At 35.6% G+C, this 23,393-nt stretch overlaps 1 protein-coding gene across 2 annotated transcripts in view; it reads right to left on the bottom strand.

The window, feature by feature from the left end:
• glg1b (golgi glycoprotein 1b) overlaps positions 1-23,393 on the bottom strand; it is a 44,138-nt gene that overhangs the window by 4,249 nt on the left and 16,496 nt on the right. For both annotated transcript variants that reach the window (XM_079620861.1, XM_079620862.1), the window contains exons 3-24: positions 23,279-23,365; positions 21,941-22,156; positions 20,819-21,022; positions 20,446-20,517; positions 20,034-20,220; positions 18,276-18,490; positions 16,090-16,211; positions 14,614-14,715; positions 13,452-13,605; positions 12,365-12,502; positions 12,168-12,254; positions 11,252-11,314; positions 11,058-11,171; positions 8,413-8,501; positions 7,960-8,077; positions 7,695-7,787; positions 5,210-5,347; positions 4,403-4,526; positions 3,560-3,702; positions 2,969-3,070; positions 1,378-1,485; positions 523-643 (exon numbers count right to left, since the gene is read on the bottom strand). In XM_079620861.1, coding sequence (XP_079476987.1) covers positions 523-643; positions 1,378-1,485; positions 2,969-3,070; positions 3,560-3,702; positions 4,403-4,526; positions 5,210-5,347; positions 7,695-7,787; positions 7,960-8,077; positions 8,413-8,501; positions 11,058-11,171; positions 11,252-11,314; positions 12,168-12,254; positions 12,365-12,502; positions 13,452-13,605; positions 14,614-14,715; positions 16,090-16,211; positions 18,276-18,490; positions 20,034-20,220; positions 20,446-20,517; positions 20,819-21,022; positions 21,941-22,156; positions 23,279-23,365 — 2,797 coding nt within the window. The remainder of the gene's footprint in view (positions 1-522; positions 644-1,377; positions 1,486-2,968; positions 3,071-3,559; positions 3,703-4,402; positions 4,527-5,209; positions 5,348-7,694; positions 7,788-7,959; positions 8,078-8,412; positions 8,502-11,057; positions 11,172-11,251; positions 11,315-12,167; positions 12,255-12,364; positions 12,503-13,451; positions 13,606-14,613; positions 14,716-16,089; positions 16,212-18,275; positions 18,491-20,033; positions 20,221-20,445; positions 20,518-20,818; positions 21,023-21,940; positions 22,157-23,278; positions 23,366-23,393) is intronic.

The following is a 23,393-nucleotide window of genomic DNA, read 5'->3' as shown; positions in this document are numbered from 1 at the left end:
TTAAACAACATGACATTGTTTCAACTGTGAATTCAACTGTGAAACCGAATATTCAGTGTGAAATTATGTATTTGGGGTTTAATATGCAGCTATGTGGAGCAAGATATTTAAAGGTAGGGTAGGCAATTTCAGAGAGGCTAGCAATAGCAAGCTAGCTTTGAAAGCATAAGATCCCACCCTCCATTCAGAGCGTCTCCAAAGCCACACCTCCTTCAAAACACATGATCACAACTCACACTGCAGTGTCTGCAAAGCGTCACGAGGCATTTTTTGGTCCCGTGACTTCCACAGAAGATATGTACATGTTTTAATATTTAGAACGCTTCGATTGCTATTCAGGGTGAGAAAAGAGTTTCAACCAGTATAACAAAATGTGTTTGGCTTTTGTTCAAAAATAAATGGCTTACCCTACCTTTAATAAGAAAGAAAATGTGTCTCATAGCATCTTTAAAAGTATGACTGTATAGTGTGCATTTACAATATCCTGTATACACTCACACTCACAATACAGTGAATACTCACGCCTGCCCCTTCCAGGGTTGATGGCTGCACAGTGGTGTTTCAAATCCAGAGCACAGGCTGTGTGCAAGACAGGATCCACAAATATATCTGCTTTGCTTTCTTTGAGCATGTTCAACACCTCCTACACATGAAGAAGAGGATGAAATGAGTGAAATGCAGACACTAAACCTCATTTCACATGAAGCACAAAACAGCAGTAAGAAAGACTTGATTCATTCTAAGACGTCAGAGAGGAGGAAAAAAATGGTCGAGAAAAACTTAATCATCATGGGGGGTGGGATGGGGGGGGAAGTAAAATCTTTAAATGTTAAATTGAGAGGCTGCATTTATTTGATCAAAATACAGTACATTTTCAGCATCATTACTCCAGTCTTCAGTGTCATATGATCCTTCAGAAACCATTCTAATATGATGATTTGCTGCTCAATAAATATTTATGATTATTAACAATGAAAACAGTTGTGCTGCTTCATATTATTTGATAAATAGAAAGTAAAAAAACAACAGCAATTATTTTAAATATAAATATTTAACATTATAAAATGTCTTTACTGTCCGTTTTGATTCATTTAATGTGTTTACTCAATAAAAGCTTAAATTTCTTTAAAAATATACATACATACATACCTACTACTGTATGTGTATATATACTGTATTCGAACAGAAGTGTACATATTTCAACATATAGGATATGACCCACGCAAATCTAAACATCTATATAAAACAACCTAGTCTAGTGTGCTCATAAAAAAAAGCAGATGTGGGTTTAAAGACACTCATGGTGTTTCCATAGCAACTGATGCAGAGGAAATCAGTGTGTAGCAGATGAAGCATGTTTGAGGATGTGTTCTGTACCGTCTTGCACTCCTCTTGTTTAATTTTCAGTAGGTTGTTCTTCAGACACTCCTCCACTTGACCCGTTTGTTCCTGTGCGGCAGCTTCCTCTGGACACAGCCGCGTGATCTTACACATACACACACACACAGACATGTTATGAAGTGACTAAAAGTATAACATCTACATTTTCTTCCTCAAAAATCTGTCTTGTCGTTGTCTGTTGACCTCTTGTAAGCAGAATATACCAGACCCATCAAGAGACCCATTTCTGCTTGAGTGCTCCAAGAGAGCTTATGGAGACCGTACATAAAGGGCTTTTCCATATATAAAGGGCAGACAGCATAGCACATCAAATAGTGCTAATACAATAACAGTTTGCAAAACCTTTAATAAAACCAACAAGCCATTATGCAGCAGTTAGCACAAAATCCTGTGAGATAACATACAGTAGGACAGCAGTTTGGATTCGGACTGTCATCACCAGATACAATACTAATAAGTTCCTGTTATTTTACACTGTCCTGTCATATAAAGACAGAATTAAATGAAAACTTAAAGGTCTGGTTTCACAGACAGGGCTTAGATTAAGCCAGGATTAGGCCTTAGTTCAGTTAGGACATTAAGCTCATAAAACGATTGTAAAATGAATCCATGTAAATTGAGTGGTTTAGTCCAAATTTTCTGAAGAGACTGTCATTTTTATATGATGAACAGATAAAATTTATATGATGAACAGATTACATTTACTCACATGAGGGTGAGCAAATGATGACCGATTTTTGTTTGTTTGTTTCTTTGGGTGAACTAACCCTTTAAACTTAATAAAAATTAAATTTAAATTAAATGAGCAACTGATGAAGAAATTAAAACTATTAAACTTTTTTTGCAATATTACATCTATCCATCCCACCTGTAAATAATTGAATTTAGACTAGAGTTTTTGTAAGACCATGCAAACAGAGTGAGGAAAAAGAGAATTAAATTACCTTTAAAACAGTTTGGGGACAGTCAGTTTTTTTGTTTTAAATGACTTTTAAATGTTTTTATTCAGCAAGGACAGATCAAATTGAATTGATAGTAAAGACTTCTCAGACTTCTTTAAAAATCTTTACTGACCCTAAAATTTTGAGTGATAGTGCATATTGACAAAAATAGCTGGTGCTAAATATGACAGTTGGAAATCTAGTTCCTATCCTGTGACATTACAGATGAATTTCCTCTATTCACTTAAAACCAAAACTGAAATATTACTGTAGATTAGTTTTTCATGAGGCAGTTTTCTCTTCACTTCTATTGGTTCTTTCCAACATCGCTATGAAAATCTTTTAGAGCAATTCTCAGATGCCCCCTCACTCTCTGTATAGCTCAAAATGAGTGTCCTGACATGCTTAAAGAGACTGTAAGATCTCATAGATGCTGTGTGTCTTTGTTCCAAACATTAGCAAAATCCCCGCCTAGACAGTATTCTAGGCATCATTTAAACATTAGGCAGTAAATGATGCTGATTTATATCCACAGGTTGGCCAAATCTCAAGTTCAAAGTTCAGATTGTATGTTTGCTTAGCAGACAATGCAATCCTAAAACTGCAGAGCTCATGTTTCCACTCACCTCATTATTGCAGTGAGCCTGGAGCTGCGGATCGAGCCGGTAGTCGAGTGCTGACTCCTGAAGAATCACTCTGATCTGATCCTCACACTCTCCAGACAACCGCTGTGAAGAAATGTCAATTTATTAACCAATTTAAAACGGTTAGTCACCATGAAATCAAAACGGGTCATTCTTATTATGGAATAGTGCACATCATTTTTTATTTATTTATTTGCCCTCATAATTTGCACTATTGTGATTATGATATATGTGATATATATATATATATATATATAACTGTAACTTCCATGAAACTAACATTCTTTTCAGTTTGTGTAATTTTAGCCCTTTTAGGCAGCATTTCTTTTTTCTTATTGTAATTTTTTCTTTTCTTTTTTCTCACTAAAAGTGCTATTTAATAATTAACAATAATTAACAATAAAAACAGTGATACAAGTAAGCAGTTGTGAAATAAGCAGGATGATGTCATATGGGCATAATCGCAAAATAAATCCTTCAGTAATGATACAAGGCTATAATTTTGGAATAATAACAGGCTGACTGTACATTATTCCTTATTTATTCGCTGCTAATATTCAGTGACGCGCATACCTGGTCTGCATACTTGAGTTTGAGGCAGGATATGACTTGACCCTCCAGTTCGTTGGCATCAGTGGCTTTGTTGAGAATGTTCTGACAGAATTTGGGAATGTCTGCCTTACAAGCCTTCCTCAACACTGGGTTCAATCTGTAGTCTGAATACATCAAGACAACAACAAAATTAAAACTCTAGCATTACAGAAGTTTAAATAATTCCATGGAAGCTTGTTTCTTCCAATGAATAAAAAAATAAAAAGGGTAATCGCAATAATTTTTTTATCTCGCAACTTTTTTTCTCAAAATTGCATGATATAAACTCGCAATTCCAAGTTATAAAGTCAGAATTGTGAGAAAAAAAGTCAGAATTGTGAGTTTATATCTCACAATTCCAACTTTACAACACAGCTGCGAGATATAAAGTCATAACAGTGAGATATAAAGTCCAATTTTAAGAAGAAAAAACACTTTTTTAAAGAGATTTGCAAGTTTATAACTAGCAATTGCATGTTTATATCTCACAATTCTGAAAAGGGAAGTAAGAATTGCGAGTTTACTTTATAACTCAAAATTGTGAGAGAGAAAAAATGTCAGAATTGTGTGATAAATTGTGAGATTCTTTTTCTTGGTGAAAACAAGCTTCCATATTATTCAAAGATACTCCAAGATTTTTTTTTTTGCACTCAAGGCCAGGAGGTAAAAACAGAAACTAGCCTCAAAACAGACCTCGATGAAGAGATTAAGAGCCAAACAGTGAGAGTTTTAGATGACACAGCTTCAAATCAACCAACTCAACTACCGGTAACTAGCGAAGTGGAAATTAAAGGTTCTATTGGTGGAGATGTGTAAGGTCTTCACCTGTGTTTTGAGTGATTTGTCTCTTGGTGATCATCTGCTTACACTTTGGATCCATTTGCTCGCTGTTCTTGTTCAGTTTTAGACACTGCAGAACGTTCTTAGCATCCGACTCTGTGCAAAAACGCTAAACCAAGGAGAAATAGGTTGAGAAAGACAAAAGAAGAGAACGACTAAAGACTGGACAGATCTATGGGAAACATATGGAAGCTCACAGACTCTTTGGTAAGCAAGTATGTAGTCATTTAGCATACACATTTAGACAAAATGACTTGTAATAATAAAGATTTAAAGCAGATTCAAAAGTCATAGTGAAAATAGTGATAGCTAATGGCCCAGTCATTTTGGCAAATGGACCAGCAATTTCATGATTATAAACCCTTATATTCTGTGATTATAAGCCCTGCTACATCACCACATTGCTCTTCTGTGATGTAATGTGGCATAAAACAAGTGATAGATTTAAAAAAACGAGGAGTCCTTTTTTAAAACTACACTACTTTTCAAAAGTTTGTGGTCGTGTGTTTGTTCATTCCATACTGTTTTCCTTAAAGACAAGGTGATTTTCCAAATCAGGTCCAATCCATCGACCACTTCACTCCGTCCCCATGTTGATATTATTGAGCAAACGTGGGGGTTAGGCTATTACTATTGATCTTTGCTAATACAGAGTAAGTTTATAACCATCAGGTCGTTCTGTTTTACAGGAAAGCTTTAATGAAGGATGAATAATGAATCTAAAATGTCAGGACATGACTGAAGGGAACCGCAGAACTTGCCCTAAGTTAGTTACCTGCTAAATCCCCTCACCTTGATCATCTGCTTGCACACTCTCATGAGCTGATAGTCCAGCTCTGGATCCATCATTTCAGTTTCCTGAAGCTTAAAGACCTTCTGATGACACACCTGGGACAGCTGCTTCTTGTTCTCTTTGAGACACTCAATGATCTAACAGGAAGAGGAGAGATACCAATGAGTAAAGAACAAACGATGCAGGGCTTCTCCAAAGTGAGTTTGTTAATTTTTTACACTTATGTTGTGAAGATAAAGGTGCAAGTACGCGATTTCTGTTTTTCAGCAGAGCTATGATAAAGACACATCCACTTTTGCACTGTGTGTTTGTGTATTTTGGGGGGCGGGGTAATGAAGGGAGGGGTGTGTTTGTTTGGGTTGATTTCAGATATCAACAGTGTTTCGCAGAAATCCCTTACTGCACCTTTAAGGTTAGGCAAGGTTTCTCGTTTATGGTCATAGAGGACGAGACTAAATGCATTAACTTTTTCAAATAATAATCACACTAAATAAACACGTTAAACTGACACTTTTTATGCATTTTGAAGTTGGTAGTTAAAGCAGGAATTGTGCCAAAGGTAGGAAAAATGATTGTGAAATTTACATGAAGGTCAGAGGGCATGATTAAATGCATTTCCACACATTATTATTATTTTTTACAAAGACTCATTATGATTGGCTAGCTATTGCTGTTACATGACTAACAAGGGACCCTGCCAGGTTGCCGACTACCGAATAAGTGTAATTATGTTAATGTGTGTGGTCATATGTTAATGTGCTCATGGTTGTGTCAACATGATTTATGGTGGAATCATTTTTATAGTTAAGAAAGTTAAGAGTGTGGCAAATTGAAAATGCATTTACAAAGAGCAAGGAAAATCCCATTTAGCATTACATATCATTTGTACTTTGCATGTTTACATACTGTATATGCTTAAAGGAATAGTTCACCCAAACATTCGGTAAATTCTGTCATCATTTATTATTCACCCTCATGTCGTTCCAAACCCGTAAGACTTTGGTTCATCTTCGGAACACAAATAAGGATCTTAATGATGAAATCTAAGAACTTTCTGCCCCTCAGTTGACAGCTAAGCAACTACCACTTTGACACTTCAAAAAGTTAATAAAGAGAAAAACTAATCCATATGAATTGAGCGGTTTAGTCCAAATTATCTGAAGAGACTCGATCGCTTTATATGAAGAAGCAGGTTCTCACGCGTGAGCAGGTTTGGTTGAGATTCTGTTTATGTTCGCTGATCAATGTTTTTATGTGAATAAAAGCCTAAATTCAATCTGTTTAATTAAGTTCTTGTGGATTAGTTTTAAAATCTCTCATGAACTTTTTGAAGCGTCAAATTTTCAGTTGCATAGCTGTCAATGGAGGGACAGAAATCTCTCAAATCAAATCTCTCTTTGATTTCAACAAAAAGATCTTCATTTATGTTCCAAAGATGAACAAAGTTTTACGTGTTTGGAAGGACATCAGGGTGAGTAATTAAAGAGAGAATTTTAATTTTTGGGTGAACTATCCCTTTAAAACCATCTGGCTGTAATCTGTAATATAGGGGTTTCCACAGGGTTCCTACATTTGACCAGTGGATTTCTATGACTTTTCATATTCTTTCATGATCACTCAGTAAGTCATTTAAGTATTATTTAATAGAGATTTAAGGTGTAGATTTCCATTTGTACTGCATGTAGGATGCCAATACTTACAATCAATGGATTTAAATCAATGGCTATCAATTAGGGGGCCTCAACAACTTTAGAGGCGACTCAAGATGGCTTAAAATTATTGACAAAACTAAAACCATCAAGATGCAAGCTGACATTTTATTTTTTATTTGTTCCCTCCACAATTGTTATTTTTATTTAAGTACCAGGGTTCGCACAGTCTTGCAAAACAAGCATATATGAGGGAATTTTAAAAGTGTGATTTTTAGAAAAGTCACGGAAATTAATCAAATCAATATACATTTTTGCAGCTTTGTCTTTTTCCAAGACATGTTATTGGGTTAAAATTTATATTTTTGAGTAAAAAATAAATATATATTCTTTTAATCCCCATAATTACAAATGAAAAGTCAAGTAAATTTTTGGGTAATAAAAACGGTAAAACCTGAAGAACATTAATTATTATCGTAACTTCTGTAATTATAGAATGTAATTATTTGCATTATTTATAATTGTTTTACTTATTTATTGTTTTATTATTTTAACATAAATCCTAGTTTATGTCCATAAAAAAATCTACTGTAAATGTGGTTCAATGAAGCATTTATCTTTTCGATGCAGAGCAAATTTATTTGCTGAAGACATGATCTGGAAATCTCAATGTGAAAATGATCTACTATTTCCAGGTGTTCCATGACCGTGGGAATCTTGTTATATAGAGCTTCTTTCACTAACTGGACAAGTTTCATCATGTGTCAGCATGCAGCAGCTATAGGTGGGGGGATAAAGCTATCTAGAAATGTAAAAGATCAAAGTAAACCTTTACCTGAGCATTTCCATAGGCAACAGAGGAACACAGCTTGTTGATATCCTTCTTACAAGCGTCATGCAGCTCAGGTTCTAGTCGAATGTCCTCTGACTGTAAACGAAGAGGACAGAGAATGTGACATTTAATTCGGTGTCATTTATTTTTAATGGTGCTTTTAGGTCCTTGATTGTATAAAATCACAGTTCACTTTTGTTGAACAGGAAAGAGGGTCTGAACGGCATTAGGGTGAGTGTCTAATTTAACTTGAGTAAAATTAATTTACCATCTCCAGCTCTTCCACCTTCAGCTGTTTCCGACATTTCAGAGACACGCGCTGATCTTTCACATCCTGTAGCGTGTCGTTCCTCACCGTGGTGCTCAAACAGATGACTACATCCGCCCTGAGGTGGAAGAAACACGAAATGACACATGAAGAGGGTGAAGGAGACACTAGGAGGGCAGAGGATAAAAAAAAGTATTTGGTTCAAGAGGATAAATTTGTGTCAGCGAGAGAGAAAGCAAGCAAGTGCAAGAGAGCCAAAATAAGAGGAGACACAGTGAGGCTGTGTTGATTTAAGCCGCTATGGAAAGATGTTATATAATAAATAAATCACCATCAAAATTGAATGAGAAAAAAAATAATAATATTCAAACAGAGTTTACGCAGAATGTTTCAAAACCTGCAAAACAGCCACGAATCATATCAGCAATGTAGATCTGGGATTTGTGAACTTACTTCTTCTTAATGTTTGGACAGAGTTTGAGTACATCCTCTTTACAGGCCATTTTGAACTTGTAGGAGAAGCGGAAGTCCTTCATCTGAACCTATAGGGTAGACAAGTATACACTTGAAATAAAAATACATCCCATATCTCAAAACTCACAAGGACTGTTGGGTAATACACCTTATTTCAGTGCGCTATACACAACCGTTCAAAAGTTCTGGGTTGCTATGATTTTTTTTTTGAACTTTTATTCAGCAAGGAATTTATCAAAAAAGCTATAGTAAAGACATTTATAATGTTACAAATATTTCTATTTCAAATTAATGCTGTTCTTTCAGTTAACTTAGATTTTTTTCAGGTTCGTTTGATAAATACAATCACTGTTTCCACAAAAATATTAAGCAGCACAACTGTTTTCAACATTGATAATACGAAGAAATGTGAATTAAATCTTGCGCATAAAATCAGCATATTAGAATGATTTTTGAAGGATCATGTGACACTGAAGACTGGAGTAATGATGCTGAAAATTCAGCTTTGACATCACAGGACTAAATTACATTTTAAAATATATTCAAATAGAAAACAGTTTTTTCAAATTGTAATAATATTTCACAATAATTCTATTTTTACTGTATTTTTGATCAAATAGTTAGTATACTTTATTGTCCTTTTTCAGGAAATTTGTCTTGGACTCAAAGCTGCATTAGTACACAACATATACATACACACACACAAACCAAAAAGTAAATAATAATAATAATAATAATAAATAAAAAAACATTACATGACTACATCTTGCTATTTAACATATTAATAGATACAGTCTATACCATCTCCCTGATAGCAGAAGCTGATACATTGGAAATAAAACATGGCTTGAATCACTCACTATTGCCTGTGCATTTTTAAAAAGCAACGATTCGTAAAATGATTGAACTGATGAGTACTCTATTACACCCATAACTTTCATTCCAGTTTTCATAAGACGTGCAAGCTGTAATTTTAATTGGACTGAAAGATTGCCATACCAACTTTGCATCCCATAATTTAAAAGACTACCTAAAACGGCATAATAAAATAATTGCATAATTCTCTGATTTACACCAAACAGCCTAAGTCTTCTTAAAAAATACAATCGTTGCTGGAATTTTGAATAAAGATAATCAATGTGGGCTTTCCAAGTAAATGAACGATCAAATAAATGCAGCCTTGGTGAGCATAAGTGACTTATTTCTAAAACATAAAAAAAAAGTATCTTACCAACCCCAAACTTTTGAACAGTAGTATACTGTATTGTTGATATAAAGCCTATGTGCAATATATATATAAAAAATGTGAGTAGTTAAATTTTCATAATCTATTCACCCAATTCACTCAGAAAATGTGGTCAATCTAAAACGACAAATGTAGATTTATCGCTGGGTCAAAGATGCACACGCACTCTGATGTTAACAAGCTTAACGCAGATGAGCAGCGCATGGCAGAGCGAGTGAAGGAGAGATGCTGAAAATGCCCATTCACACAGACATGCAGCAGTTACCCCGGTAACCCTAAACAAAGCAGCTGCAATACTTTCAGTTTCTGAACAGTATTTAAATGTTTTAATTCAGATTTTTGTGTTTGTAATGGTGTTCATCACAGCACCAAATACTTGACACTTAAAGACTTGATAGGCCATTTAGGACTACAACATGCTCTAGATTAGGGCTGCATAACGATTAATCACAACTAATCGTTTGCAGAATAAAAGTTTTTGTTTACATCATATATGTGTGTGTACTATATATAATAATTGTGTATAATAATTATGTATATATAAATACACAAACATGCATAATTTTAAGAAAAAAATCTATTTATATATTCAGTATTTATAATTATATAATATAAATTATATTTAAATATATAAAATTTATATAAACATGTAAATATTTTTTAAATATATACATGCATGTGTGTGTATTTATAAATACATAATTATTTTACACAGTACACACACATATATGATGTAAACAAAAACTTTTATTCTGCAAACGATTATCGTTATGCAGCCCTACTCTAGATATTGATTGAAAATGTTCTGATTGTAGTTTCAACATTTAATAATACATTACTGAACTAACAATGATTAGTTGTATACTTCAGGTAACGTTATCAAAGAATAATAGCTCATTGTTAATGTTAGTTAATGCATTATCTAACGATGACTAATGAGACCTTATTGTAAAGGGTTACTTATTGTTCTTTATAATTCTAATTCACTTTAATCTGTTAAAAACAATATCTTAAGTAAACAAATGCTTCAGTGTATTGTATTATTGTATTTAAATGATCAGTTCTTCTTGTTATAAGAAAGAAGTTATTAAACCTGTTATAGTATTTTATTTATTTATAAAACTTTTTTTGCAACTTATAGTGATAAAACCATTTACGGTGATGAAAGCTTCAGCAATTACCGCAACATGAAAATTTTATACCGTCACATGCCTAGTCAAATGTCAGCTGATTAATTAGGACGGTCAACATATGCCCCAAACCAACCCAAAACCATTCAGTACGGTCTTGGCTGGGACAGGATGACATTTGGGAAAACATTTACTTGTTTATTTAATTTAAATGTACTGTAGGGAAATTGGTTGTGTGATTGGCTTACCAGCTGGAAATGAGTGACGCCCACAGCACATTTATCATTCATTTCCCTCTGATGTTTGTTCTGCACCAGGCATTCCAGAAGATTCCCTGTGTCTATCTGATTATCAGCTACGTCCTGGGAGGAAGGAGACCGAAATGAGAAATTCAGATTTAATAAATAAAGAGAATAATTAGATGTGTGCAGTCAGTACTAACGTGGCAGTGGTTCTGGATGACTTGTTCACAGGCTCGGATCAGCAGGGCTTCAATCTGAATGTCCTGTTAACACAACAGTATGGCCATAAATATATATAAAAAAGAAGTCCTAGAATTATATGTATATTTATAGATCTTTTAAGATATAAGATTATATAATTTAATGTTTTTGAGAGAAGTCTCCTACGATCACTAAGGCTGCATTTGTTTGATCAAAAACATAGTAAAAACAGTAATATTGTTAAAAAACGATTTTAAATTTAAAATCATTGTTTTCTATTTGAATAAATGTTTATGCAAAGCTGAACTTTCAGCATCATTACTCCAGTCTACAGTCACATGATCCTTCAGAAATCATTCTAATATGCTGATTTGACACTCAAGAAACATTTATTATTATTATTCACATTGAAAACAGTCTTTGCTGTTTAATATTTTTGTGGAAATTGTGATCAATTTCATGATAAAAAATGTGATAGAAATTCAGGATTATTTGAGGAATAGAAAGTTAAGAAAACAGCATTCACTTGAAATAGAAACCTTTTGTTACATCATAAATGTCTTGACTGTCACTTTTGATCAACTTAATGCATCGTTGCTATTAAAAGTTTTAATTTGAGATTTTTTTTAAATAAAAGTAACCCATTGAACTAACTTAACTAGATGTTGAAATATGAATGCTTGCATGGGAATGTTCAAGTCCAATCACAATTCATGCAAAAATGCTAAATTAATTGTTTTAAATATTAAGCATAAAATGTATACAAAATATAGCACACTTAATGCTAAAATGATGCACAAAACTTAAAAATGACATTTGTATGAATTGAAAAACAGTCAATTTCTTTTATGCGCATTATGTCCCTGTTCACAATTAGGTTTGTGTACCTGCAGTGGAGTAAGATATGAAATGTACCTCAGATTCTAGTTCCGTCAGGTTTCCCACCACTTCTCTGCAGTTTGACACCAGGTCCTCTAGATGGTCCTGAAGACACTCCAGCTCCTGATGCAGAAAAAAACACCCGTGAATCACTGAGGTAAAGATGCTCGTCGTGTACTGATCCTCCTGCAAGACTGAGGAGTTTCATCACAAATCTCAGCACATTTTTTCACCTGTCCAGTGTCTGTCTTCTCGCTGCACCATTTGCCCAGGTCAGTCATGCAGCGTTTCTGGAGCTCAGGGTCCAACTTCACATCCAGAGCTCTCTGGTGAAGAATTCTCTGGACTTCCACCTTACAGTCCCTGGTGAGCTGCACACGGGAGTCAGTGGATTTTTCCACATCAGTTGAATATTATGACAAAATACCAGTTCAATCTTCTGTTTTGACATGCAAATGCAATGGCTGAACCCATAACTGCATGTTCTCCATTCTACATGCTTTTTGTCTCATATAAAGTGATCAAACACAGTTGACTTTTGTATGTTGGTCAAATATCCTAAGTGGGTACTTCCTAGCCAGAAAGTGGAACAAACTTCATTCCAATTGTCTCTTCAGTGATTTAAAGGGATAGTTCACCCAAAAATAAAAATTCTGTCATTAATTACTCACCCTCATGTCGTTCCAAACCCAAAGACTTTCGTTCATCTTCAGAACACAAATGAAGATATTTTTTATTAAATTTGAGATTTCTGTCCCTCCATTGAAAGCCTATTCACCCACAACTCCGATGCTTCAAAAGCATTCATAGAGATCAAAAAATAAATGTATATGATTTGATTTGATTCACATATAAACATCACTACTAACATAAATGGAAGCTCAGCCGTACTTGCTTGACACGCAAGAACAAATCTCATTGGTCCTTGCGGAAGCTCAAACGTGCTGCGTAGCACACGAGAATGAAATTCATTGGATCTCGAGTGTCAGGCAAGCATGCATGAGCAAATTTGAATGCAAACAGTGTTCACTGATCAATGTTTATATGTGAATAAAAACATAAAATAAACCTTTTAATCATATATTGTGTCTATGGATTATAAATGTTTTGAAGTATTAGATGAAGTATTAAAATGTTTTGGTTGAATAAACTAGTCAATGGAGGGTCTGAAATTTCTCAGATCTGTGTTTCGAAGATGAACAACAGTCTAATGGATTTGGAATGGCATAAGGGTGAGTAAATTACAGAATTAAACTATCCCTTTAATGAGAACTGAGTTGACCAAAAAAAAAAAAAAAGGCCATTATTTGTGCTTCTCACCCTTCTTCCCTGCTCTTCTGTCCGGTAAGCGTGGCGGTGCAAGCAGGAAAACACAGCGCCAGGAGGCATGAGATCAGTGCTCTCATTCCAGCCTGGTGTGTAGCAAAGTCTGGAAGCGTCGTTCTGACATTTACGGTATAAGATAGGATCAAGCCTGGTGGAAAAAAACACAGCAGACAAAAATCAGTCACCTTAAACTCTACCACTGCTATCAAAATGAAAGCACAATCGTGTATATACCTGAAATCAATTCTCCATTGAAGTCTATGTACACATATAGCATAAAGTACATTACCGGTCATAAGTTTTCGGTCAGTAAGACTTTTTTTTTTTTAAAGTAATGAACATTTTTATTTAGCAAGGATGCATTAAATTGGAAAAAGCGACTATAAACCAGTTAAGGCTTTCATTATTTTACAAAAGATTCCCATTTCAAATAAACGCTGTTCTTTTGAACTTCCTGTTCATCAAAGAATCCTGATTTTTTTTAAATCACTGTTTCAACAAAAATATTAATCAGTACAATTGTTTTCAACATTGATAATCATAAAAATGTTTCTTGAGCAACGAAACAGCATATTAGAATGATTTCTGAAGGATCATGTGACATGAGTGCATGAACAAAAACATTTTTGTACATGCACTTCTCACGGGTGCATTCAGTGCATGTATCGACATTTAAAAAAGGGGCACATCAAAGGTAAGCACCTTTTGTCATAATTCATCCACAAAAGAGAACAAAACAGCAGTCTCTCCACGGCCGTAACAAACAAAGCTGTCACACGGCCAGACTGTCACAATGGACCATCAAACCAAATTGCTGTTTCAAACAGCTCTAATTAAAAACCACTTGAATCTAATGGGCTGTGAATGAAGTTATGACCATCTAATGGTTTTATTATAATGGCACTGTGTGGGCATCCTTCTCAAATTGAACGGATGAGAGAAACACACAGTGAAGGTCGCATCATGCAGGCAAGAGTGCTGAGCTATTAAACATACAAAGACCTCTGACTGACTGAACGGATTTGAACGACAAGCTATTATAAAGACACACTCGAAACATTACTTCAAAGCATAAGGGGGTTTCAAGAGTCTTATTTTGTATGAGTCACCACGTACAATAAGGTCAGGTAAAGAAAAAGGAATTTAGGTTGATTACTTCCAGTCTCTTGAAATGAAGTACTGTAGCTCCAGCAGCCGGTGTTCACAGTCCTGAACCATCTTCTCTGTGTAAAGGTGTTCCATTAAACAAGACAGAATCCTACACACACACACACACAAACAAACAACATTTGTCAAAATAAATTAAATAAAAACACTTTGAATATTTCAAGTGAATTTAAGGCATCACAACATTATAATGTATAGTATGTAAAAATGTTAACAGTGTTATTGGAATTTTGGTTTAAAAGATTCAATTTAAGTGAGAATTAAATTACAATGCACAATTCAATAGCGCCCGATAATGATACATTTAAAATCCAAAATGTATGAAATTTACTTTTTAAAATATATATATATTTTTTTAACAAATATCATAAAATACATTTAAAAACGGAATGAATAAATTAACGAATGAATGAAAAATTAATAATTAAAGTTTTAGTTTTTTTGTTTGATGCCTTTGATATTACAAAAGTCTCTTTCAAAGCACATTTTCTACAAAAAAGTAATTAATAATTAATCTACATATACAGTTAATTTTTTTGATATCTAAATAAAAAATACATTAAAACGAATATAACCAAAACTTACTTATTGCATATTTTTATGATGTAAAAAAAAATAATAAATTGGAAGAGACTGTATGTAACTTTAAAAAAAGGAATATAACATAACCTTTTTTATTTGAGTATTACATACATTCTCTTCCAACACAAAACTTATTTTGACAAATATCACAAAAAGTAAACAAATAAATATGTAAAAAAATTAACAGTTTAGTTTATCAGTCTCTTCCAATGCGGACACGGTGTAAGTTTTTTTTTTTTTAACAAATAAATAGTTTGGGTTATATGTCTCTTCTAAAGGCCCAGATATTCTTAAAGCGAACTTGAAGAATGAACTGGTGTGATGTCATTTCGGCCCAAATCACGCCAAAACTAAGACGTTTTGGAGTTAGTTTCAGTAGTTCAAAACAGCATGCAAAGAAACTTTCCGGAAAATTGGGATGTTAGGATATTTAGAGTGTATACCACTTTAAAAAAGGTATTTTGAATATCTTTTTACCCCTAAGTGAAGAACAAAAATAACTTTGCCATGAGTATATCGGGGCCTTAATGCAGAGACTGTGTAACTTGAATGCCTGTACTATCTTTTTTTCCTTTTAGAAAAAGAGAGTGACACATATACACTCTACACACACTTAATTGGATTTGACTCTGTCCTCTAAATCCACTCCTGCGAAAGAAAGACTATGAGAAACTCAATAACCGGACAGTATCGAAGAATTAAACAAAGCATGAAGCCAAGTGGAATAATCTCTACAGGAATCTTAAATCACCAAATAAATCCTGTGCCACACTACAGTTACCTACTGATTAGCCGTTTCCCCTGGAAACTTGAACATTGATGCTAGAGTAAAATACACAATTTCTTCAAAGTATTTGCACTATATTAATGCACTATGACTCACATAGGGTCTCCGCTACGGATGTGTTTGCAGGCTGTCTGGATCACAGACTCACAGGCTTCGTTCAAAGCGCGATCAATCCGGTAATCGGTGCCGGGGTCTGCTGACTGGATAAGAGTCTGCAGCTACAGGAGACAAATAATGAAAGTTAGATGAACAAACATAAAAAGAAGACAATACAAAAAAAGTAGTCTAAGTAAATGAAAAAACATCTCTGAGAAAACAATTCATGCTTATAAGACTACACTACCGTTCAAAAAGTTTGGGGTGAAGTTTGAAAGACAAAAATACTTTTATTCAGCAAGGACACGTTAAAGGCAGGGTAGGCAGGATTTGTCTAAAAAACTTTTCCCCAAATTTGTTTAAACTGTCTTTATATACCAATATATAATTAAAATTTAAGCACTCTGAAAAAGAGAGAATAAAAATCGAGTGTCTGTAGTCCTCTCAGGGCTGCAATAAACACAGCTACTTATTTCCATTCGGGACGAATGAAATGATTGGCTGGGCGACTGTCACTCTCCCTCGCTACCATGGCTACCACCCCTGCTGCTACAGGAGCTGCCCACATGCGCTCACCCGTTTGACTTGAGGAGGGGAAGAGGCACGGAAGCTAGGAAGAATCACAATTATGGCAGAGAAAGAGCAGTCAAAACTCCCAGTACCTGCATATACAGTCAGCGAAGGCAAACAAGGCAAAAACAAGGCAAGGACCTGTCCTTGAGCCGCCGATGCGGTAGGCTACTTGTCTCTGGAGTGTAGTCCTCATCAGAGCCAACAGTGCTTTCAATGCAACCTGTTTTTAGCTTTGCCTTATGTTCCCGAATCAAACTCAATATATTTTAAACTTTACCAGTATCGATATGCTAGCTTGATAGTGAGTACTAACAGCCATGTTAGTTGTTTATATTCATAATGATAAAGTTAGGTATTTTATGTGATTCTGACATGATTACTACATGCACTGCGCTCCTCTCCGCTCGGCGCTGGTAAATGCGTCCTCCTCCAGCTGAGCGGTCGGCATCGCGCGTTCATGTGTTTTGGGGGCGTGGCTTTGGAAGGAGCCCAGAAGGGAGGGGGTGGGAGTGAATGAAATAAGTAGCTGTGTTTATTGCAGCCCTGAGAGGACTACAGACACTCGATTTGTATACGGTACTCTCTTCTTCAGAGTACTTACATTTTAATTATGTATTGATATATAAAGACAGTTTAAACAAATTTGGGAAAAAGTTTTTTAGAAAAATCCTGCCTACCCTGCCTTAAAAGCAACACCAAGGAACTTTTCCTCTTCTGTCGCCCTACAGGTTGGTAGCGGAATTGTCCATTACCGCTGTCGTAAATAATTTAGCCTACCGCAGCCTACTGTCGCACGCAGGCTCGCTGTTTATCCAGCTCCGGCTTTGTAATGAACGATGTTCACAGACAAGGTAGAGTATGTTGCATGATTTCATGAAAGTATGATGTATTGCGATGTATTGTGATCAGAAACGAAGAAAAACAAAATAATGACTATTGTAACGCTTGACGTAAAGCAAGCAAAATTTTTAGTTTTCTTATGTCTCAGTTGAACTACAGAAACGCTACCCGATCTGACAAACTTACATAGTGTGGTTATAGCAGATATAGGGCCATAAAGCGGAGGCAGAAGTGCCTTTCACCCTGTTGAGACTTGATGAACCACTGATACAATTTTGGAAACATTATTTTAAGGTAAAAAATCTAACTTAGTGTTGCTTTGAAATGGATCAAAAGTGACAGTAAAGATTCATTGAAAGATTCAGAATCATCACTTTCTATTCATTGAAAAATCCTGAGAAAAAGTATCACGATCTCCACAAAAATAAATGTTTTCAATATTAATAATACGGAACGATTTTTGAGCAGCAAATCATCACATTAGAATGATTTCTGAAGCATCATGTGACATGAAGACTGGAGTAATGATGCTGAAAATGTTTGACATCAGCTTTGACATCACAGGAATAAATATATTCAAATAGAAAACAGTCACTTTAAATTGTAATAGTATTTCACAATATAACAGTTTTTACTCTATGTTTGATCAAATAAATGCAGCCTGAGCATACTGAAAAGTAGAATTAAACCTATTTAAATGATTACTTGTTTAAAAAAAACAAAGTACTTTTTAAATATCCAATACCCTTTCCCACAATCCCAACGTTTCTTACTGCTGTCTGACAGAGGTTGTCCACTGTGCCCTTGTCCCCACGGGCGACTCTCATGAGGCAGTGGAGGGTTCGGCCCTTGCGGTGCAGTCCTGAGCAGTGCGCCTCGATCTCTCCTCGACAATGCAACACGATCTCAGGACTCAGAGAGAAATCCTCCATTAGCATGCGTCTGTAGTCCAGCATCTCACCCTGACAGTCTCCGGTCACCGTACGGCCTGAGATGACAGCGGTGAAACCCACGGGAAGGAACAGAACAATGGACAAGCTTATTAGGTTGCAGAAAATCAATAAATAGCCTTAAACAGAGAAAAATGCATGAATGAAAAGAAACTATATGCCTGGAATAGAATTCTAGCGCATTGTTTATGGCATACTGCACAGTGTATACGGTATACTGCATGTAATGTTTAAAAAAAAATGCAGTGTGCTCTATGAATGTATTTTGTGCAGACTAACTGTTAAGTTGTATACTGTACATTTTCACACTTGTACATGACACACTAACACCGCTTTTCTTCTATGCAAACAGAACATTTACATTCTGCATACAGTATAAAATGTGCACACTACAAAAATAAAAGAGGTGCTAATATTCACTGAATATTTAAAGGGGTGGTATAATGCCCCATTTCACAAGATGTAAAATAAGTCTCTGATGTCCCCAGAGTGTGTATGTGAAGTTTTAGCTCAAAATACCCCACAGATAATTTTTTATAGCATGTTAAAATTGTCCCCTTTTGAGGGTGAGAAAAAATGGTCGTTTTGTGTGTCCCTTTAAATACAAATGAGCTGCTGCTCCCGGCACAGAGAGCAGAGCTTCAAGAGCTTGTGTGTGTGTGTGTGTGTGTGTGTTCGCAGCTCTGATTACCTCATGCAGACAAGCACTAAAATGTTTTAAACATGTTCACACTAACTTAAGTTTGAAAGGTGAAATCATAATCAACCATCCCCCTTTAATTACTTTATATTTATATTATACTGTATAATAATTAATTTAGATTTAATATTCTGTTGGATGCTGATATTTATTTATAATTTTTTATTACTGATATTAAATTTCCATAATATTTTGTCCAAATAAAATAAAAAATACAATAAAAACTAAAATTAAATGGCACCACAAAAAAAAGAAAAAAAAAGTGTTCTACTGCAAACATAGCCAGATTTTGGGAAAATGTATATTGTATATTATATTAAAGGTATAGCGGAGGATCTTTCCTAATTTTAGAAAAGACCCGCCCTCTCCAATTTTTAAAATGCACATGCGCAACACTCTATTTGCTCCCGAGAGGGAACGCTTACATTAACTTTTACTAGCAGTGATTTTAAATGGATTTCTCCAAATAGCATGACAAACTTTACCTGTCTAGTAGAATCTTCGCGACTGCGGCATCAGTGGGAAGCCCAACCTGTGCTTTTAGCGCACGCCAGCGTGTGAAATATTCACCCAAAATCACTCTGGTCTTGTTTCTATATTCTGCGGCCTTTCTCTTCTTATCATACACGTCGTATACATTTTTTCTCTTTCGACCCTCAGCCATTTTCAAAGGAATGGCTGAAACCGTAACTCATCACACATAATACACCAGAAAGCGAAAACTACATAGGGACGAGCACGTACGACGGCCTTACGTAAACATATCACCAGAATGATTGACACTTAGGTGGACCAATAGTATAGACTACCCACCCGGAAAAAGAAAATCCTCCGCTATACCTTTAAATGTATATTGTATATGAAGATGTATATTAACAGACCTCTGTGAACAGCAGATTCCAGGCAGAGTAGGAGGTAGGAGAGTCTGGCCTCTCGTGCGCGGGGCATGCTGGTGTCCGGGTTACAATGATATTTGCGTAGGTCGGCCTTACATGCCTTTGCAAGGGAGTAACTGACTTTATAATCTTGAGCAATGAGCTTTTGCCGAGTTGTCAAGGCGTTTCTGCACTGTGGACAGAGATGCTTATTAAGTACACGGACAGGACAAACACATACGCTAAACTGACCACCAACATTCCTGTGGGTTCTTCAGTTCAGAAACTACCCTCCCACACTGACATTTAATGTTGCACTGAACTGGTTGAGAAACAAAACAAAAAAATAAATTTGCATTTAGATTGAATAATCATGTGTTTAATTCCCATAATATCAATAACTATAGATGTGCCGCACCTTTTCTGACATTGCTTCCTCAAATTTATGGTTGAACAGGCATTTGTACACTCTGCCTTCTCCCACTTGGGTCTGAAGAAAAAAACAGAAAAAAAAAACAGCAATAAAATGTTAAGCATTGACAGGTCATCCGGGAGATATTCAACACTTCATGTTCACACATGTGATATGTGCACACATCAACACAACGGCCCACATCTCCTACACAAAGCAGTGATGTGGTCTAATCCTGTCATTCTGACTCATAGCACATGATGGGCAGCTGTCAATCATGTAAGCATGCCCCCTTCATGATACTGGACCAGAAAAGTACATGCTTGTAGAGAGTAGTACAAGTATGCAAATTAGGTATATTAGAGAAGCTGACACATACATTTTCACAGAAGCGCTCCCGGTCGTCTCGGCAGGAGAAGTAGAGGTAACGGTCGAGGTGGAAATCATCCGCAGACAGTTCGGCCACTCTCATGATGGACTTTTTGCAGTCGCCCTTGATTTGATGAGCCTTATCCTGCTGCTCTGCCTCCCTGACCAGAGCCCTCTCCAGACACGCAATCACCTCACCCTGGGAATGCAGGTCCTAACAAGAAGAGAAAAAAAAAGACAAATTAGTTGGCCTTGGGACTCACAGCTTGGCTTAGGGTTTATTTTGGGACAACAGATATATTAGACTGAAGAAAAATGAAATATCAATATAAAATATCAAGTTATCAATAAAAAATTGGAACAGTGAGAGATATTAAATAAACTAAGATAAAATAAAATACAAATAAAAAATACAATAAAATCAAATAAATACAACAAAATATACAGTGTATATATATATATATATATATATTTTTTTTAATCTGCTAAAGAAGGTTGCCAATTTTAGATCATTGGCCTGTGAATTTAACTGATGGCCGGCCCTGTCTTAAGCCGCTGAACACTTCTTGAGGCCCGGGGAAAAAACACCACCTAAGGAAACTACATGAAGTAAAACAGTGTTGATGATGATATTCAAACGTCCACTCAGTAATTAATTAAGTGCCAGAATTTAAGGCACGCAACTTCATGACAAAATGTAAAGGCTTTACAGAACGGGAGCTGTCAGTTACTCTTATAATAGTACCTAATTACTACATAGCCCATGATCTAAAAAGACACTGAAATATGTGTACACCCACTAAGATGCTAAATATAATTTTCGTTCCTCACTTGCCTGTCTGAGCTTATTTAGGATATTTTAAGTCAATGAGCAGACAAGTCTAAAGTTAACTTTTTTAATTTCCGCAGAGTGCACCCGGGGGAACAAGGCAAGTGCGGTGATCAGGTGCCCAGTTTCAATCATGCCTGGAGGAATGTGGACACTTTGGGAATGGCAGTCTCACTACATAACAGAGCCATCTGGTACCAAGCCAACATCCTATGGTTTCCCAAAGGGACATTCTAGAGCTTTGCGGTTTTAAGTAGGCTAGGAGTCAAAGCATTCTCCACTATTATTGGAACGCCAGCTTACTTTTTCTCCGACAGCGATGCTTCCACACTGCAGGGTGTTGATGTCTTCTCTGCAGTTATCCATAAAGCCACAAATGAGCCGATAGTCGCTGAAGACGATGCTGGTCATCTTGGTAATGTACTGATGACACTGGCGTTCTGTGATGTTAGCACGGTGGTCCACCAGGCAGGACATCAGATAGCCTTTCCCTCGCTCCTCATCTGCACACTCTTTCAGCTAAGAAACAGATTAATGCTCTTTTTTTAATTATCCGTGAGATGGAGCAGTCAGGCATCAATGCTACAGATATGAAGAATTTTCATTCCCTATTTAATATCAAGTCAATGTTACTAATGGTAATTAAATTGTGAATTCAACCACAAATGTGCATCAAAACACACACACCACACACACACCACAACACACACACACACACACACACACATATAAAGCAAACACGCATGCACGCACGCACGCACGCACGCACGCACGCACACACACAGGTTAGTGACATTATGACAGCTTAGAGTGCAGTCGAACATAAAACCACACTACATTATAAATGTAGACGGGGACAGAGTTCCTCTGCACCATATATAAAACTGCAATATTTCGTTTTTCTGGAATATTGCAATATGAAAAAATTCTGGAATTTCTACCAGAGCCTTGAATAGCTATATTTGGATTCATCATTCTAAAATTACTGAGGTGGTTTTGTTGGAGAGTGCATCTGCATAAAAAAAAAAGACTTTGATTTTGAAAAATGATTTTGAGTGTGAGCCCTCCTTTTAGAGCTCTTTACAAGACCCAACTCAAACCTCTTTCAGTAACCATAACGTGAACAGACTATTAAAGGAAATTATTTTTCATAGGCCATATTCCCACTGTTTTTGATCCATTCAATATGACTATAAAATAATAAATATGATTTTGATTGTGATTATTACTATTAAATATTAAACAAACTAAGAAAAGTCCAGAGAGGCTATTTGATAAGTTCGATTAAACCATCAAAATATGAGGAAATTATTTTATATATTTTAAATATGAGAGATGAACAAAACACTACAGTTTGCACAATTTGACATGTTTCATTGCATTATCACAAAAAAAACAACAACAACAATTGAATCCAAGCAACAAACAAAGCAAAATGCTAACAATTTTTAATAATTTCCTAGGCTGGACATCACATTTGGCGACTATTGTAAATGAACACAGTGGTGCCGTGTTTCACTCTGTAACCTGCAGTGCATAGATTTATTAAATACAATTACACACTCACACGCACTCAAGGTGAGAGAATCAAACAGAAAACCAAAAGTAATATGATTCAGCAAAACAATGGCAGAAGCTGACCTCTAACATGGTGCTCGTACACACTTCCAGCGCCACGGACTCAAACTTCGGATCTGTGGTCAGGTTCAGCTTGTAGTTCCACAACAGCTAGAAATTATTAGAAATATGAAACATT

Source organism: Phoxinus phoxinus (assembly GCF_949152265.1).
Source record: "Phoxinus phoxinus genome assembly, chromosome: 8".
NCBI lineage: Eukaryota > Metazoa > Chordata > Actinopteri > Cypriniformes > Leuciscidae > Phoxinus > Phoxinus phoxinus.
Note: the sequence above shows the minus strand (reverse complement) of the source record. Positions and strands in the feature narration are given on the sequence as shown.